The sequence below is a fragment of the Mytilus galloprovincialis genome, chromosome 6, assembly GCF_965363235.1.
Source record: "Mytilus galloprovincialis chromosome 6, xbMytGall1.hap1.1, whole genome shotgun sequence".
Taxonomy (NCBI): Eukaryota; Metazoa; Mollusca; class Bivalvia; order Mytilida; family Mytilidae; genus Mytilus; species Mytilus galloprovincialis.
This window is the reverse complement of record NC_134843.1, coordinates 91,271,039-91,292,023: the sequence shown is the minus strand read 5'-3', so window position 1 is coordinate 91,292,023 and position 20,985 is coordinate 91,271,039. Positions and strand designations below refer to the sequence as shown.

The 20,985-nt window shown below is 32.2% G+C and overlaps 2 protein-coding genes across 2 annotated transcripts in view; one reads left to right on the top strand and one right to left on the bottom strand.

Annotated features, from left to right (window-relative positions):
* The window catches only part of LOC143080694 (uncharacterized), a 31,399-nt gene extending 27,670 nt beyond the window's left edge, over positions 1-3,729 (bottom strand). Inside the window, exons 1-3 of the mRNA XM_076256684.1 lie at positions 3,590-3,729; positions 2,296-2,460; positions 1,140-1,242 (exon numbers count right to left, since the gene is read on the bottom strand). Coding sequence (XP_076112799.1) covers positions 1,140-1,242; positions 2,296-2,460; positions 3,590-3,626 — 305 coding nt within the window. The 5' untranslated portion in view covers positions 3,627-3,729. The remainder of the gene's footprint in view (positions 1-1,139; positions 1,243-2,295; positions 2,461-3,589) is intronic.
* Positions 3,730-17,647: 13,918 nt separating this feature from the next.
* Positions 17,648-19,695, top strand: LOC143080686 (E3 SUMO-protein ligase RanBP2-like). The gene has a single exon (XM_076256669.1). It carries the CDS (start codon positions 17,661-17,663, stop codon positions 18,873-18,875), a length of 1,215 nt encoding a protein of 404 aa, XP_076112784.1. The 5' UTR covers positions 17,648-17,660; the 3' UTR covers positions 18,876-19,695.
* The last annotated feature ends 1,290 nt before the right edge of the window (positions 19,696-20,985 follow it).

The window sequence follows — 20,985 nt, the reverse complement described above, 5'->3', positions numbered from 1 at the left end:
TTAAGTTTGAAGTACATGCAAGAGTATGCACAAAAATGACATGCAGTTCATAAAGATATCATGCATGGTAAACAAGAATGTTTCTAAAGTACACTGATGCCCTACCTGTACTATCATTTTCTATGTTCAGTGGACTATGAAAATGGTGTAAAAACTCTAATTTGGCATTAAAATAAGAAAGATCATATCATACATAGGGAACATGTGTACTAAAGTTTCAAGTTGTTTGAACTTCAAATTCATCAAAAAGTACCTTCACCTAAAACTTCAATTTGAAGCTGGACAGACGGACGAACAGACAAACATATGAATGGATGTACAGACCGATTAACATAATGCTCCTCAGTGGGGCATAAAAATATATTATCATATCTATCCCCTTTGTTACCTAATCCCATGTAATCTTGTAATGTCAATACCATCACATACTCATGATAATGGTAGTTTCAAATTACTACATGTTCAGTATATTTTCAAGTACAAAATTTATTTTTTAATACAATAACAGAGTTCCAATACCCCCTTGCATTGCACATATTTTATCTATCAAAGGGGGAAAAAACAAATTATAAATATCTTAGAGAAATGAGGCTTCAGAGCAAATGCAATATGATTTCCATTTATATAATTTTTTATTCCAAGGGACATTATAACTAGTTAAAATATTTGATCAGCATTGATTTTTGAAAGTGTCAAAGACATTGCTGATATAAACCTAAGATAAAAGTTTCATAAAATTCTGGCAAGAATTGTACATCCAAGGATAAAACTTTTTTACAAATAATTGATTGGTGATAAAAAAAGTTTCATAAAAATCTGATAAAAATTGTACACATGGGAGCGCTGCTATGCAATTTTTCATATAAAGAATAATTTCAAGGGCCATAACTCTTCTAAAAATAAATAATCAGCACTGATTTTTGAACTCATTCAAGACATTGCTGATATCATGGATATAAAACTATGATATAAGTTTCATTAAATTCTGGCAAATTGTACATGTGAGAGGGCTTACAAGACAGGACGTACAGATGGAGGGACACCCAGTATTTCTATGTCCCTGTAAAATGTTCAATTAAATACGATATGACAACTACAAACAGAGAACTTACATACATGATTGATAAAAATGTACTTACCATGAAAGATTCCCTTTCATACAAGGTGGGCTTAACTGTTTTCTTTTAAATTTTCCAATATCTTCAATTGTATATTTAAATGTAACTTCATCTGTATGTTCATCTAAAATACATTGCATTGGTAGAGAAATAACATGGTTGATTGCTTTTATGTTGCAAATGTTTTTGTTAAGCAAAGTTCCAATAATTGAATCAAACAGTAAGAAAAAAGTTTTAAATGCATGACTTTTTGTATTAGTTGTTAAAGGCTTTGAACTAGCTGTCAGCAACTGAGAGTACTCTCAGTTAAGTTCTTAGCATCTTTTTGTTGTGGGGATGTACAAGTACCTTGCCACATACATTTTGTGTTTTTGTTAGATGTATTAAATCCTTTCAACTGATTTTTAAAGTTTGTGCTTAAGTGGTATTGTTACACAACTGTTCAAGGTTAGGGGACGGTTGGCACCTTCAAACTAGTTTAACCCTGTCACCTTCTGTATGTGCCTGTCCCAAGGCAGGAGCCTGTAATTCAGTGGTTGTTGAGCGTTGCTGTAAATCATGTTTGTTTTCATTCATTAATTTGTACATTAATCAGGCGGATAGTTTTTTCGGTTGAATATTTTTACATTTGTCATTTCTAGACCTTTTAAAGCTGACTATGAGGTATGGGGTTTACTCGAAGTTGAAGGCCATACAAATATCTATGGTTGTCAATTTCTGTGTCATTTAGTCTCTTGTGCCAGTTGTGGAGAGTTGTCTTATTGGCTACCATACCACTTCTTTTTTGTTTTATATACATAGCTCATTTGTGCTTATTATAGTTTTAAGCCTTCTAAAATAAGATATACAAATAAGAGTGGACAAATGGCTCAATGTGCCTATTATGTCATATTTAAGGGTTTTGCCTATTATCATGATTATCTTGAATATTAATGCCACAGACAATGTAAACTGCATCTGAAATACAAGATCCTCAAACCATCATTAAAACTAATATTTCAATGATCTCCTTATATGAGTTATTTTCCTGAAAGTATGATGTTTGGGCATTGTTTTGGCATCTCAGCTTATTATCTATAGACATGCTAGAACACTGTTTATACATGTATGTTTCAAGATGATAGACAAAAATGATCACATTGATTTAAAAAAAAATCTCGACTTATAAACATATTACCATGATTAGTTTGTTCAGTTATATAATTCTCACAGTCAATGCACACTTCATCAGGTGTATTCTCCTTGTTAAGGTAGAAATGATCAGGTAACTGTAGTCTTCTGGCTTTATCAATCTGATCTATTGATGCCTTGTCTTCTCCAATAATTGTAATGTCATCAGAATCTATAATGAAATATATATATATGTATATATATATATATAAACGCCTAAAAAGTGTACATAACAACACCAATAAAATAAAAAGGAACTATAAATGTAATTATTTATAAATATTTCGGATAACAGATATCCTTCATCGGTATATATGATTGTGATTTTTGTGATTGTGATTTTACCGATGAAGGATATCTGTTATCCGAAATATTTATAAATAATTACATTTATAGTTCCTTTTTATGTTATTGGTGTTGTTATGTACACTTTTTAGGCATTTATATAATTTATTTTATTGTGTACATGTATCGTTACTTGTAACGATCCAGCGCCCACGTGGGAAAAATCGTTGACTATTATTCAGACGTTTTATATATGTATATAGGTACTATTTGTATTTCTATCGCTTACTTTTTTTAAAGAATATGTTATGAATTTATGTCTATTTAGTTTTGTAGTAACTGCAGAGTCCTGGGACCCAAATTTTTATTTTTATTTTTTAATAGCTCATAAGAACTTTCTCCTCATATTTTATTTAAAAATTCTACCATACTTCATTTTATATATATTGTATAGGAGTATTTAAAATAATTGATAAATTTGTTTTGGTGGAGGAGGTGATTTTGTATGGATATAAAACTTCATGAAAATCATGATACCAAAGGTGAATCACAATGGTTATACTTGTTATACATACACATTTATACAGTTTAAAAATCAAAATTTTAACACCACTGGACGGAGTATTTGGATTATTTCACTCACAGGCCTGGCCGCCATGATCTATGGCTGTGTCCTTCTGTAGTGACAATAGAGCCAAACTGACTAACTAACATGCTAAAACATGTGTGAAATTAACATTTCCTTGTCCAATTAAACATGATTAAAACAGAAGTTAGTCAGTTAGAATACTGTGGATTCATAATATTTGTGGAGTACCCATTTTTGTGAATTTCGTGGGTAGAGATAAACCACAAATTTAAATGTTCAACTGATTAAAAATTTCTATAAGTTAGTTTAATGCAGACATTGGCAAAACCACAAAATAAAATATCCACTAAAATGCAAGTTTTTCACCATCCACAAAAATTGGTACCCATTAAAAAGAATGAATCCACAGTATGTACTTCAAACATACCTGAGGTCTTCCTTCTATCTTTTCTTAAAGCTGCCATCTCATAAAGACCACAATTGTTATGAGCAATAATTGGAGATTAAAATGATGGTTAAGTCTTGCAATTATCTGGAAAAAAGTATCAAAAAAATTAGTATGTGTAAATACTTAGGCAATACATTAAATTACAACATGTACAATATAAGAAATGTTAGTACTCTAATGATAGTTTTATTTTAATACACAATGCTATAAGAATTGTTACTCCAACTTTAATATAAAATGTTATGACAACTGTTCAGTACCCATACTCTTACATAAGTTAAATAAAATGCAAATAAATAATGTTAGCAGGGATATTATTCTGTTACCTTTAACATTGCATGGAACATTTGAATGTTATCATCAATTCAAAATGAAGTAAAAATACAAGTTACAACTTGAGTATAATAAAGTTCACATCTTTAAGTATAACTAGATATGTTAAATGGATGTTGGCATAGAGAGACTTAATACCCCTTTGCATGCATTTTAGTTGCTGCTGTGAAATTCTGTGTTAAGATTAAGACATTTTGACATTTAAGGCTTTCCTATTTTCCTTTTATATAATCATTGCTTCTGCTTTAAGTTGACACATGGTTACTGATAAGTCAATCTGACAAAAATATACTGACTTGGGAACAAAGTCTGAAGCTCTTTTAGTTTAAGGGATGTACATGTATCAGAACCCTGTCACATCCATATTGTGTTTTTGTTAGATGTATTTTGCCCTAGGGCTTTTCAACTGATTTTTAAAGTTTGTTTTTAAGTGGTACTGTTACACTACTATTCCAGGTTAGGGGAGGGTTGGTGCCTTCAAATTTGTTTAACACCACCACATTCTGTATGTGCCTGTCTAAAGTCAGGAGCCTGTAATTGTGTTTGCAGGAGAGGTAAAAATTATAATAGAATAACATTACATTACTGTTATGTTGACTACTCTGGATAAAGAAAACACAAATGTGAGTTGAGTTAGTCCCTCATGTAGAACATCCTGTACATTCCTTAAAAATATAAATATTTGTTTTCAAAAAAATTATTATATAACTAGTCCAGTCAATCTAGTGTGGCACAATCAATAAGTTAATAAGTGATACTTGTCAATTAGTATTTATTGCTTAATTTACAAGTATATTCAAAGAGCGATTAAAGTTCAAATAAATGTTTTGCACTGACACTGGCCGAGATGTGACGAATTCTGGTGTGATCGAATTGTGTCCTTGTAGTCCATTGAGGTATCTTATATAGTCCAATGGTCCATACACCTGCCTATAGCTGTAGGCCGGTTGTATAATCGTCCGGTTATCGAGTACTATTTACATGAGGTTAATTGTCAAATAATGTAATTAACCCTTGACGGATAAATGTTATTTTAAAGTAAACATGGTCATCTATGGGCTTCGGGGTATATATGTCCATAGTATACGAACAGATTGTTATTAGTGTCCAAAGGTTTCCTGCTATTTAATGTATTCACAGATTGTTATTAGTGTCCAAAGGCTTTCTGCTATTTAATGTATTCACAGATGGTTATTAGTGTCCAAAGCATACATGATTGTCATTGAATTGTTTATTTCCTTTTTAATAAATTTCCTAATTAATACTCCTTGATAATTAATTAATGTTACCAATTGTGTAACATTATTCCTTCCCTCGCAATAAGAACGAAAGTTCGGAAAATACGATAATCCTTCTTCATTTATGCTATTGTAAATCCAGTAGTTCCATTGTTAAGTTTTTTGGTAACCATCACCACATATATAGTTCATAAAATTCGGCAAGTCCAACATCTGAATATATTTACACATAGGTCATTTGAAAATATTTCGATATACATAGTTCGTGTTTTATTTCCAACACCCTCATAATAAGTTGTTCCTCAATACTGATTAGGAACGCAAATGTTTATACAATTCTATTTACACAGTTCATAAAGTCATTTTGAAAATTATTTACACGGTTCGTCTTCCGCTAGTTGATTCGGTCGTCTACGTTGTATGGTTTACAATCCAGTCCTTTTACGAAGTAGTCGACGTATCTAGCTCTGGGTACATCTTTCTCAAAAGACTGGTCGTATCGGTCTTTGGTCTAACATCGTCCTTGAGTAATGGTGCAGAGGGAAGCTTCTCTCTGGAATCAGGTACTTCTGTCCCAACCATTTTCGTTGTCACCATTTGGTACCCATCGTTCGTGGCATTAGAACCCGAACTCTCACCTTTCTTTTTGGCTAACCAAGATTTGTTTCTAAAAAACTTACAGTACAAAAATAAAGCTATTCCAATGAATATCGCACCCAAACCCATGGATAAACCTACTCCCCAATTTGGAAATACAACATCATTTTCAATTTCCCGTAAATTTTTAAGTTTTTCAATCAAAGCGTTCATAGGAATTTGTTTAATAGCCGTTAGTTCTCTTGGTAGTTCAAGCTTTGTAAAATTTGGTAAAGCAGCATGAAAGGGTTCCCATAAACTTGTATTCAATACTTGAAAGGTATTTAAGAATCTATCGAACGTTTTTTCTGTTAAAAATGTACTTTCCATTTGATAAGTAGGTAATAAGGTCAAATGATCACTCGTAGCGGTACAAGTTCGCTTTAAATTAATTATAGTGGTAGGAGGATTAATTATCTGATCCGTCAACATGTTTGTATTGTCATCACATCTAATTGTGATTCTAAATTCCTTAATGGTAGTAACTGCCCACATACTATCGGTCAAATAAGTTGCCATAGGCAAAATTGTATTTGGTCGTACTTTTGCTGTACATCTTGTTTTCCAATTTTCTTTATTGGCAAATAAGGCTATGATACATAATTTACTTAAATTAACTGGATAAACTGGACTTTTAATTTCACAAAAATTAACTAAAGGATTGGAACACTTGTCAATTTCATTGGTATTTAACAGCATATATTTAGTTTTTTCTTGGTTTGCAGCAATAACTTCTGCTTCTAATTCATACTGAGCCACCATATTGTTTGAGTCTGCTAATTTATCAGTTATCTTAGTAGGAACAGGTAAGTTGTGAATCTTATAAATGTCATAAGTGTCTCTTATATCTAGTAATGGTAACGAAATGATAATGATTATTTTGTTTTCGTCCAAAACTGTACTACAGGTCAAAAATTTATAAAAGTTCCAAATATCTTTAACTTCGTCACCAGGTATTTTTAATGTCGCCGGTAGTCGTCGTTTTATGTCAGTCAATAATACTCTTCAATTACCGGGTGAGATAAGACTAGGTGACATGTGTCCTAAGGACGACATGTTTAATTGTAATTACAAATGGTTTAAATAACATATTTTATAAGTTTTAGAAATTCTTAAATGATTTGCATCCTTCTTACTACCTATAAAGCCAATTGATACCTACATAATACCTATTAAAGCCCTCACTAAATTTTGTACATGTTCCTTAGATACTAATTTTGTTTCGTTAGCCCCAATCTCAGTAGATTTCTGATTATTTTTTATTTTAACACTGTTTACAGACATGTTATCTTCAATGTCATAATTTTCAGATGTTACCGACGAAGAATGAGTGCTAGACATGTTATCATCAATGTCAGAGACTTCATAATCCGAAGGCGAATTTTCTACTTTAATGACTTGATCATCATTATCATCATTTTCTATTTGACTATCTTGTTCTGAAAAAATTTTCTTTCCCCTTAATTTTTTAGATAACTCCATTAATGGTATATCATCTTCATAATCAGAATTTTCCCTTTCTTTCTTATATCTTTTTGCAATTTGATTTAACGGAGTGTCTGAATCTATGCTTTCATCATCAGAGGAATCTTCTGATTGTGACTCAATGGGAACTACATACGCAGCTTTACGTAATGCCCTACCTTGATTGTTGTTAGGAATTTCCCAATCTAACTTAGCCAAACGAATTTGTTCTGCATGAGCTTTTGTGGTTGTCCCATCTAACTGATTTTTTAAAATAAAACTAACAGGTGAAGTTTGTTCTATAATCCTATAGTACGGAGTCCATTTTTTTGAAAGTTTGCTTGCCCTTCTATGATTTTTATAAAAAACTGGGTTTCCTACCTCAAACTTTATATCTTTGCTATTTTTGTTTGCGTACTTAGCTTGTTTCTGCTTAGATTTTTTCATAGTTTTATGAACCAGCATAAATGATTTATGTTGTTGTTGTAAGGCAATTTTATGATATTCCTCCCCATTGTATTTTCTCCTAGGCTGTAAAATGTTATCTAAAGGTAAAACTGGATCCCTATTATATAATGCATAAAAAGGTGAAAGTTGGGTGGACTCATTGATATTGAATCTAATTGCTGCTAAAGCTTGGTTCAAGTATAAGTCCCAAGTTGTGGAATGATCTTCTATTAATTTTGACAAAACATCATGTAATGTTCTATGAAATCTTTCTATTTTTGCATTACCCTGAGGGTGATAGAATGAAGTTTTAATATGCTTTATATTAAGTTCTTTACAAACTTCTTCCATAGCCTTAGAACAGTTTTCCCCTCCGTTATCACTTGTTAGAATTTGAATCCCAGAATGCCTTGAAGTAATTTCTTCAATCAAAAGATGTGCAACATTGTCAGTGCTTTTTGTTGCGACACTAAAAGCTTCTGGCCACCCCGAGTACAAATCGATAAATCCTATAATGTACCTGTTTCCTGACATGGTAGTTGGATATGGTCCACTCAAATCTACCCCTACATGACAAAAAGGATAAGGCGGAATTTTTGTTTCCTGAATTGGCGCTCTAACTTTTTGTAAGTTGCGTGATTGACAAGGTACACAAGTGGTGACATAATTATACAGCTCCTTAAACATGTTTGGCCAAAAATATTTTTGACGAATCGAATCAAATGTTTTGTCAATGCCCATGTGCCCATTCTTATCATGATACTGTTCTACAACAGCTTGTTTTATATGAGAAGGTATGTACAACCTTATAATAGGATCATTATCTACATTTGAGATGTAATAAAGTATGTCATCTATTATGATGTACTTGTTTTGCACTGCCTCGGGTACCTTATCGCCTACAAGCTGTTCCTTTAACTCGCGTAATGTTTTGTCTTTCATTTGTTCAATTGACATATCAAATTCTTTAAACTGAAAATTTTCTTTTTCTGGAATATCTTCAACTAATTTGTCATTATTTGTATAATCAGTAAAATGAAATCTATTTGAATTAATCACATTAATTTCGTAAGTATTGTCACTAATATCCGGATAAGGATCTGGATTTTCGTTTGGTTTTTCATCTGAAGGTAATCTAGACATGAAATCTGCATACACGTTTTGGGGCCCTGGAATATACTGAATCTTACAGTTATAACCCGTTATGTTCAAAGCCCACAGTTGAATTTTCTTATTTTGCATGGGGGATTCTAAAATGTATTTCAAAGGTTTGTGATCTGTCTTTATCACAAATTCAGCATTATACAAATAATGATTCAATTTTTGTAACGCATAATGAATAGCAAATGCTTCTTTTTCAATGGTTGACCAACGTGTTTGCGTATCACTCAATTTATGAGATAGGAAATAAATCGGTCTTTCCACTTCCTTTTCACCCTTGATTGGATTTTCTTGTAATTGCGTTAAACAAGCCCCTACACAACTATCGCTAGCGTCCGTGTACAGCACATAGGGTTTATTCAAATCTGGGTATGCCAATAATGGTACTTTCACTAGTTCATCCCTTAACTTTTCAAAAGATTCCTGACAAGTTGTGGTCCAATTAAAAACCTTGTTTTTCCTAGTTAAAGCAACTATAGGCTCTGCAATTTTTGAAAATGAAGGTACAAATCTACGATAATAACTCAAACAACCGATTAATCCTCTTACTTCCCTGACATTCGAGGGAGCTTTCATGCCTTGAATGGCCTTAACCTTTTCAGGGTCTGGTTTTAATCCATCTTTACTTATTATAAAGCCTAAATAATTGGTTTCATTTTGCAAAAAATTACATTTTTTCAATTTCAACTTCAGTTTGTGCTGTCGTAATCTATCAAAAACTTGTTGAATGTGGCCTAAATGTTCTTCCTCTGTTTCGGAAAATATCAAAATATCATCAATGTAAGCAGTTGAAAAATGCTCTAACCCTTGTAGTACTTCTGTAACTAATTCACTAAATAAACTGGGCCCTGAGGCGAGACCAAATGGTAATACATTGAACTCAAATAATCCTTTGTGACATACAAAAGCAGTCTTTTCCTTATCTGACTCCTTGACCTTGACCTGATAATAACCTGACTTTAAATCTAGCGAAGTCATTACTTTGGCTTTACCTACCGAAGCAAGCAAGTCATCAATCAATGGTAACGGAAATGAATAAATTTTACTAATTGCGTTTAGCCTGCGATAGTCAACGCACATCCTTGAAGTTTTATCCTTTTTTGAAACAATAATGATAGGCGCAGCCCAAGCCGACCTAGACTTCCTAATAATCTTAGCCTCTAGTAGTTCCTCAATTGTCCTATCTATTATTTCTCTCTGATTGAGTGGGGCCCTATAAGGTTTTAATCTAATAGGTGGGTTATTCCCTGTATCGATAGTCATTTGTACTGTATCAGTGCACCCCAAATCTTTATCTGAAGTTGCGAAAACATCTTCATTGTCCCTTATCATTCTAAGTATATCCTTTTTAAATTCTTGCGGTACACTTATTTCAGACTCATCTAACTTTTTGAGTCCCGAAGTTCCTTGAGATTGATTCACATTGACTAAATTTATTTCTTCTAAATGAGAAGCCTTACCTACTACACAACCCCTTTTTAACCTAATTGATTTGTTTGTGTTATTTACAATCATCAAAGGAAACTTCCTATTTTTATTAAAATTAACCACCGTATTACTTATCATTAAGCCTGGTTCTGTACTAACATACCCTGAAGCTACAGGTGAGATTTCTAACAAATTAGTACTTCCAAAACTTGGATTGTTCTTAAGGCCTACGGGACAAACATTTATTGTTTGTGGTTTTAATACTGCATTTACGGTTAATCTTACAATTGAAGCCACATTAATGTCTTCTTCTAATGGAACATAATTTTTTTGAATTCTCAAACATCCTAAATCAAAATATAACCTAACTCCATTTTGTACTAACCAATCTTTTCCTAAAATAACATTTCTGTTCATGTCTCTAACAACATAAAATAATTGAGTAACTTTTGTACTACCTATTTTAAAAGTAAGGTTTGCACAACCTTCTACATGTAAAGACCCCCCATTTACGGACTGTAAATTAGCCGTTTTCTTTAATAATTTTGGTTTATCCCTCAAAGTTTCAAAAATTCTTTTGTGTATCAAAGAAACACTAGCGCCTGAATCTACAAGAGCTCTATATCTTTGATTTTGAAATTTAATTAAAGTTGAATTTGGAGCTCCTGCAACATTTATAGAATAAGTAGGTAATTTAATTGGACTCTTATCACTGGCTTCAACGTGACAAGAGCGCTTTAGTTTTCCGGATATACACCCCAGTTTTCTACCATGTTAACAGTCCTAGGTTTTCTATTTGGGCAATTTGGCCTAATATGTCCTCGTTGATTACACTGATAACAAACTATCTCATTATTTCTTCCCGAATTCCCTTGATATTGTTGCGTTTCAACTGCATTTACTTGTCTATAGGTTCTCTTAGAACGACAATCTCGTGCTATATGTCCTACCCTACCACAAGAATAACAATTAATTTCCCTATTTCTACCCGAATTTCCGTGATATGTTTGCATTTCTACGGCATTAATTTGTCTCAAATTTCCCCCAGAACGACAATCACGTGATACATGACCTACTTTACCACAAGAATAACAACGTTTTGCATCACGATAATGATCAATTTCCATTGGTTCATGAGAGTTCAAAGGTTCAGTCCGTCTTGGTCTAGTTAATGTCATTGGTCTTATCGTTTTATACCTTGGTTCGTCTACCCTTTCCGTTCTTAAAGTAAATCTTTTTCTCAAATTTTGTTCAGTCATTGCACTTTTAACTGCCAAAGAAAAAGTAGCTGGGTTTTCTCTCATTAATTTCATTTTTAAATACGAATGAGCTAAACCATCTATAAAAATGCCTACGAGTTCCCTTTCTATAGCTTCGTTATGTCCATCTAAATCTGAATATGCCTCATTTGCCAAATTCAATAAATTTTCTGCATAAATTTGAACAGATTCGTCCCCTTTTTGTTTTAATTGTCTCAAAAGTGTCGACGCATGTTGAGGGTCAGTAATTTCCCCAAACCTTGAAGTTAATTCTTTTTTTAATTGTTCCCAAGTGGTGTCCTGATGGTCTCTTAAATACCTTTGTATGTAATCTGAACAAGCCCCTTTACATGTTTGAAAAGCTATTTCCTTGATTCGATCCCTATCATTAAAAAGTAAAGCATATTTTTCAATTGACTTAATCCAGGCTTTAAAATCTTTCGTATTACCTTCAAAAGGCGTTATTCCTTGAACTACATTTTGAGAACAAATGGCTGATTTTAACCCTTTAATTTCCGTGGCTACATCGCCTTGAATCGTAACTACCTCTCGTAACCCATGTAATTCGTTAGCGACAGAATTGAAAGCTAATTCTACTTTTTGTGCTGACATAGAAGTATCTTGGTTATCCATCAAAAAAGAATGAAAGCTATGGTAATTGCAACTTACGTGGTTCCTTGGTTCCTTGGTCGTATAGTGGTTAGAAGTCCTTAATCCTGGTCACGGCACCAATTTGACTGATGTGGCACAATCAATAAGTTAATAAGTGATACTTGTCAATTAGTATTTATTGCTTAATTTACAAGTATATTCAAAGAGCGATTAAAGTTCAAATAAATGTTTTGCACTGACACTGGCCGAGATGTGACGAATTCTGGTGTGATCGAATTGTGTCCTTGTAGTCCATTGAGGTATCTTATATAGTCCAATGGTCCATACACCTGCCTATAGCTGTAGGCCGGTTGTATAATCGTCCGGTTATCGAGTACTATTTACATGAGGTTAATTGTCAAATAATGTAATTAACCCTTGACGGATAAATGTTATTTTAAAGTAAACATGGTCATCTATGGGCTTCGGGGTATATATGTCCATAGTATACGAACATACAGAAGATTTTTAAGTTTTAATCTTTAGCATAATACCCCAAATATACACAGTAAAAAGTCCCATAAAATCTAACTTGAGGAAGACTTAAAAAAATCACCATTTAAAAATCCTATGGAGGTTTGCATTGAAAAGGGAGATAACTCTTGTAAAAAAGACAGATATCAATAAAACTTAATACAAAATTATAACCTTACCACTTCTATTCATCAGAATGTATTTATTTTTGATTTTGTAGTGGTCTTACGAGTATAACAAACAACTCTAAAGGGGTTTTCATATCTTTTATCAAGCTATAATCTAGATTTTGTTATTCATTAATTGACCATTTATTAAATTTTTCAACATGTCAAGATAAAGAATCTCAACTTAATAAAAATAATTAAGCATGTATTCTTCTTTTTGTGGTTAAAAGTTTTTTTAGACAAGTAAGATGCTGAAAAAATATAATATACAGATATAAACAATACCAAATTTTCACATTATTTTTCAAAATGGTCAGAAAGCTTCAAACATTGTCAAATCTGCAATTTCTTAAATGAAAAATGCAAAAAAAAAAAAAAACTACCCATAACACTTTGGTTTTGTACATTTTATGAGCAGAAAATTATATAATTTAGTCAAAAACAAACTTATTACCCCATCAAAGTATCATACTTTACATAAATTTCAAGAAAATTAACCAAAAACTGACAAAAAAACCCCTAATTTTAGTGGAGTTATCTCCCCTGCAATGTTAATTTCCATAAGAAGTTAAAAATGATGATTTTGAGTTTTCCTCAAGTTAGATTTATTGGGACTTTTTTCTGTATATATTAAGGGCTTTATGCAATAGATTAGAACTAAAGAGACAATATTTAATAAAGGCTAATTTTTGGCAATAAGAAAAAAACAAAAAAATATTTCTTTAGACCCAGTATTTCTATAGCACAAATCGAAGAACACACATTGAGGATCCAAGAACTGTTGTCTGTAATTCAAACAATTGTTAAATGTGATTTTAAAAATGGTACAAAAAAAATCCAGTTCTTTCCTGTCACCAAAGTGAATCATTTTTTTAAAGTTTCTAATGGGAATAAGGAATAAGTTTAAGACACTATTTGTGGTTTACTAGTATATCCTGCAATAGTTTATCAAATGCCAATTATTGATTTAAGCATTTGCAATACAAAAGGTTTAGAAATATACTAAAATATAGTTAGATATGTCGGTAACATGAAAGAATCTTGAGTAACAGGACAGAGTTGGTAACAGAAAGGATTTGTTTTATAGTTTAAGAAAAATACATCATTTCAGATTGGTAACAATTGGAAGATAACAGCAAACAATGTCATTTATCCTTTGAAACTGTATTTGCAAGATGAAAAATATGAGAGCGAGAGAATATTACCAAATAAAACTTATATGTAACCTTGAATATTATAATTGTAAAAATCAATTTGTCAGTGATAAAAATTGTATACTGAATTATTTTCTATAATATGTAACCCCTTAATACCCTTGTCAGGTGGTAGTGTAGGGTTCTTGATGTTAAATCCTGACTATTGAAAAACAAATAAAAGATGAAAAAAAAAGAAAAAAAAGATGAAAAATATGTCTACGTAATGAAAAATTATAAAATAAATTCCTTTCTGTTACTATCTACTATACTAGAATTGCACAATGTTCTCTGCTGTTATCAAAAGCAAAAAACCTATTTTTTCATTTAATATACTGTATATTTTTTTGAAATTTATCTAATATGGTGATGATTACTTATATTAACTGAAGTGGTTGGCATATAGAAGATTAACCTTTTGATTCATCAGCAAAATTGTCTTGAACATCCTTCCTGTTACTGATTGTGGTTATGCTGTTACTTTTTATCAGGTAACATGACAGAATGTAACAGAAAGGAATAGCGCAGTACTTTTTGTTAAATTACTTGAATTGTGTAGAAGTTTACTTCCATAGATCTACATATCAATTTGATAAGATACTATAAAAACACATGTACCGTTATAGTGCTGACAATGCAATATTCTCAGAAGGTATACAAAAAGGCTGTAACAGGAGAGAACAACACTATTATTTTTCTCCAAATTCTGATCTTTGGGGAGTTCAGTTTTTTTTAAACTGGCTGCTATTCACCTAAACAAATGGATTCATACATTCAGGAAATGATGCTCTTCACATTTCATTACAAGAAATAAATATTTGTTCTTTCAAACGTGTCCATAGGTGGAAAAAAACCCAGCGGTATTTAAACAGGAGGAAAAATTACCCCTGGGGACAACATTTAAAAGACCCTTAAAAATGCAAAATGTTTTTACATGCTTTAGTTATAACTAAATCAGACAAGTAATGGAGAATTTTTTTTATAAAATCTATCAGATTTGTGAAAATTGGAAGGCTGTTTACTTAATATAGCTATTCTTTGAATGATTTAATTTTCAGAAAATAACAGGGGACAACATGATTTTTAAGGGGGGGGGGGGGTGATTATTTAAATTATAATACCTTTTTTGAAGAAATATTAGAAAGAATGTTTAATTGGGTGCAGTTGGTTCATTATATATATACTCTAGTTAATACTGAAACTTAAAATGTTCCAAAAAGATCAATAGATGCCTGAATAAAAAAATAATTGCTGCTGAAAGATGGGACATGGAAATTATACTTTTTCAGATATTGTCTCTAAAACATTTTCTGTTGTATAGTTAATTGAGGTTAAATCTTAGTTTGACTGGACTTAACATGTTATTTGCATACATTTACACTTTTGTCATAACAGTATTCAATGAAGTTAACATTGACTTCAGTTTGTAGTTTTGTACAAATGTAGTTATAATTAAGTTATATATATATTTATGCTGAGAATTTATACAATGTGTCTATGTGGTAGACAGCATTTTATAGGTTTTACAGTAATTCTGTATATTTATATATTTAGTTTATAGTGAGGGGGACAGGGGGGTACCCTTCTCCCTTCTCCCACCCCTCTTCTCCTTTCTCCTACCCCCGTTCTCCTTTCTCCCATTAGAATAAAACATCTTCTTTTGAGATATTTTTTCTTGAAATATAAGATCATTTTTTAAAAGGAGAGATATTTAATTTGTTCTCCTTTCTCCAACCTTTTCTCCTTTCTCCCAGCCTTCCTCTCCTTTCTCCTACCCCCTTTCTCCCTGTGTCCCTTACCCCTGTCCTCCCCCTCTATAGTGTTGTATTTTGTGTATAATATGACTTATTTTGATTAATTAAAGGAAGGTATAGTATATTAATTACAGATAGTTGTTATATCAGTCTCTGTGACAGAGTAATTACATCACAAAATACTATAAATAGATTTCCTACAACAGATAATAAAATTAAAATGTGATAACTTACAATGCTGAATATCAGGAAAAATCGGCGATGTTCAATTAAGTATACAATGCTTAAAAGCAATCTGTATTATAAAGGCTAAGCAATCAGCGAAAAGGATGGGGAACAAAAAGTTGAAAATTTCCAGAACCCGATTCAACTGCTAGTTTCTCTTTCAAAAAACTGAAGTGAAAGTGAAAGTAAATGCTTTCCGAAAATATATTCATGGCAGTATAGATAAATTAAAGGTCATCATGTTCATTCAATCATTGACATTGCATGTTTTTGCTAACAGTATAGTGACTTGTAGTGTGTGAAAACAGTAAGTTCATTATCATAAAAAATAAAAATGTTTTATATTAATATGACAACAATATTGTGTTCTTTCAGTTTTACAGTTCTACGGGAATCAGGTAACACTGACCAGTATTAAAAATCCTTACGGACAGACGTGAACAAAGACCGTCTTCAAAACTCATGCTAAATATTTAATCTTAGAGTCAAATCCGGTTAAATACTGATCCCTAAGCATGTAAGGGGCAATAAGAATTCCCTTAATAGAGAAGCTTGTTTGCAAAGACGGCTTAATCCGGGTTAGCTCGGTAAGTACTTCCGGCACATATCTTTTTTTGATTTAGAATCAGCAGCCGGCGTATAAAAGATCATAAATAAACTCATCATACAGTCATAGATACCAGGACTAAATTTTGTATATATACGCCAGACGCGCGTTTCGTCTACAAAAGACACATCAGTGACGCTCGAATCCAAAAAAGTTTAAAAGGCCACATTAGCTTCCCTCGAATATCAAGTTCTAGCTGTTGTTATATATAGTTGGGCATGATCTATAACGTAACAGATGATTGTCACTTGAGATAATAACCAAAACTGTTTAAAGGCATTTGAGGGGGTATTGCTGTATTCCATAGGGGTGCACTAGTCTCTAGTCCAGTCCAAATAACTGCCAACTTAACTACGAAATTTCTAATTTGACATTTTGGAAATCTTGTGGTTATTTTTTTATAAATACTTAATTTAATATAAAAAAAGAAGATGTGGTATGATTGCCAGTGAGACAACTATCCACAAAAGACCAAAATGACACAAACATTAACAACTATAGGTAACCGTACGTACGGCCTTCAACAATGAGCAAAGCCCATACCGCATAGTCAGCTATAAAAGGCCCCGATAAGACAATGTAAAACAATTCAAACGAGAAAACTAACGGCCTTATTTATGTAAAAAAATGAACGAAAAACAAAAATGTAACACATAAACAAACGACAACCACTGAACTACAGGCTCCTGACTTGGGACAGGCACATACATAAATAATGTGGCTGGGTTAAACATGTTAGCGGGATCCCAACCCTCCCCCTAACCTGGGACAGTGGTGGTAAAACAGTACAACATAAGAACGAACTATAAAAATCAGTTGAAAAAGGCGTAACTCATCAGATAGACAAAAATACAAGTGGACGTGGCCGGGTACTTATACATCCCGACACAAAAAGACACAATGAACAGATCTGAGTGTACTCGCAGTTATCTGACAGCTAGTTCAAAGCCACTAACAACTAATAAAAAAATCATGCATCTAAGACTAAACAATCGAAATGTAATAGATGTCTAATGTCTAATAATAGTGATGCCCTGAAATGTCCAGCCTGTCAAACACTTAAACCTGGAGTTACCAAGGAGGAGGCTAAATCCTCTAATCAGTCTGAAAAGAAGGAAGGAAAGAAAGGATTTGGCGATTTGTTCAAAACTAAAGAGGGTGTCTGTAGATGTGATGGCTGCCTTATTTCAAATAATGGTGATGTTCTCAAATGTCCTGCATGTGGTTCGTTGAAGCCAGGAGTTACAAAAGAAGGCTTACCGAAAGAAAGGGAAAAGTCTTCAGCTTTTGGTAGTACCGGTGGGGGATTTAATTTTGGTGGAAAAGGAGGATTCACTTTTGGAACAGCCGGGAAGTCTGATATCAAAGCTGGTTCTGGATTCACTTTCCAAACAACTGATACAGCTGGTTCTGGATTCACTTTTCAAACAACTTATACAGCTGGTTTTAATTTCACACGAACAAAATCTAACGCAGATAAAAATAAAGCAGATGCTCTAGCCAAAGGTTTCAACTTTACATTACAACCATCTGCTACTGTAACACCAGAGAAGAGCAGCAGTGGATTCAATTTTACATTGTCACCATCAATAGATGCAGATCCAAAGTCTCCACCCACCAATGCTGAGGGGATGTACCTAAATAAAGACGGAGATGATGATCACATTCATTTTGAACCGATTATTGAACTACCGAGTGCTGTTGATGTTGTCACTGGAGAAGAAGACGAAGAAGTATTATTTCAACATCGTTCTAAATTGTTTAGATTTGCTGATGGCGAATGGAAAGAACGTGGACTAGGTGATATTAAAATTTCCAAACATAAGGAAAATGGAAAAGTTAGACTTCTGATGCGTCGAGCACAAATTTATAAGATATGTTTGAATCATTATTTAACCGAAGAATTAGAGTTAAAACCTATGCCAAAAACTGACGGAAAAGCATGGATTTGGTTCGCCATGGATTTCTCTGATGTTGAACCTGCAATGCAACAATTAGCTGTAAAATTCAAAAATCAAGAAATAGCAACTTGTTTTAAAAAGGCATTTGACGATGCCAAAGCAAAACTTGAATCCTCTGTCGCTACCCAGGAATCACCAGTAAGGCCAGGTGATGATTCTTATATTATAACTGATGGTATTGAATATGTAAAAGAAGAGAAGGCAACAAAAGAACAGATAGCAATGGCAAGAAAATTCTTCTTACCTGACCACTTCTATTTGTATTAGAAGAAACCATCCTGTCCAGGTTGTATTGGTTGTGAGGATGAAGAACCGGGAAATTATTATAAAAAACATGTTTACAATTAGACCTAAGATATATGAAATATAATTCCTATTTATTTGTTTTGTATCTTTCTTTGTAGATTTCAATAGCCGAACATTGAGATATATTATCGAGTTTGTAAAAAATATGTGTGGCAGTCAAATGGTCAATCACTGCAAAGTTTGAATTATCCATAGGATTACGAACCGGGAAATTATTATTGAAAACGTAATGTTTACAATATGACCTAGCTAAGATATATGGAATGTGATCGCTATTTGTTTTGTATCTTGCATTATAAATTTCCATAGCTTAACCTTGAGATACATTGTCTGATTAGTAAGAATAGGTGATTGAAAGTCTGTTCAATACAATATTTTCAACATATTTGAATTCGCCAAACAACTCATTATTGGAGTTTTTGCTGTTTATAGACGATTTTTATAAATATTCACGTGTTTTCCTAACATCATAAATACTATCATACTAGAAGAACTTTACATAGCAAACATGGTTGAAATCATATTCATTAAGACATTGGCCTTCAATGCAGATTTTGTTTTTACTATTATCTGCAAAACCAAAACAGATAAATAAGCGCAAATAACAAGATTTACAAATAAATCAAATGATCAAAATTGTCAGTTTAATCATTTGTGGAGTTTTTGATCTTTAAAGACGATATCTACCAATGCTTTGTTGTCTGTCTATTATTTAGAAACTATAAAAGGTAGATAGAAGTCTAACTTAACATAGCATCATTTATCAGCAAGACAAGACATTTATAGACCTTTCTGGTACGACTTACAAAAACTTTTCTGTAGATGTCTATAATCATTGCCATGAGAAGAAAGAATTGACAAATTCACCGAAACTGGGTTAACCTTATTTACAAGAAAAAACGACCCATTTAATTAAGATAATTATAGCATATTAAATAAAGGCTGGGTTTTAAAACCCTTCAGCATTGAGCGCGGGATCCGTCAAAGTTGACCCGCAAGTTCTATAATTATGGTTATTGCTGATAAAAATTCAAATTTAAAGATAGAAAAAGAAAAATGGTATCAAACGACATTTGCATTTACCCCCTAAATATATATTTTATGAAAAACCAAAAGGATTTCAAAATAGGACAAAATATTTATTTTAGAAAATAATACAAGCAAAAGACAACACATGCTGTACTTAACAAAAATATACAAGATAATACATTGAAGTTTCTGCATCACAAATATCAACCAAACAATTAATGTTCTCTTGGAAAATAACGTTAACTCCACATTGAAAATTATTTTTTGACATGCATATTTCAGAAATTTCTTCTTCAATTTGGGATCAAATAAAACTATTACTTGATAAACATTAAATAGGACATCATATAATATCACTTATGCATGTATACAAAATAAACGATTTGTATATCCGAGGAAAAAACAAAACAAACCAATGTGTTTCAAAGTAAAAAATAAAGGAATTTCTTCAACATTACAGAATAATGACAAATAAAAAAAGCAAATATGAAAACTTCCAAAATTTGGTTGCAGAAAAAACTGTATTATCTTCTTGAACTAAAACTTATGATATATATCATGTTATCTTTTTTTTATTCAGTTGCATATATCATTAGCTAAAATATTATATATATTGTGCACTATCAAAATAAAAATGATGTAAAATTTCACTCAACTTTTGTATTATGGAATAATTTTATATCTGGTAAAATCTACTTTGGCAGTTTCTTCCATGTTAACGCTACTTCTAAGGAATGGGGAAAGGCTTTTGTTGTCTTACTGTTCATCGTACAATCTTCAACTATGGGCATTATATCAGTCCACAGCATGACAGTAATGAGTTCTAATGTGTGAGCTTCTAATATCTGTCAGACATCATTTCTATTTTTAGATACTTTGAATTAATGCGGTTCGTGGTTAGCAAAATAAATTGTCCAACTTCTTGTCGTGCCAGGTTTAATCCACCATTTTCTACATAAGAATATGCCTGTAAAAAGTCAAGATTATGACAGTTATTTTCAATTAGATTGATGCATTTGAGCTTTCGATTTGTCATTTGATA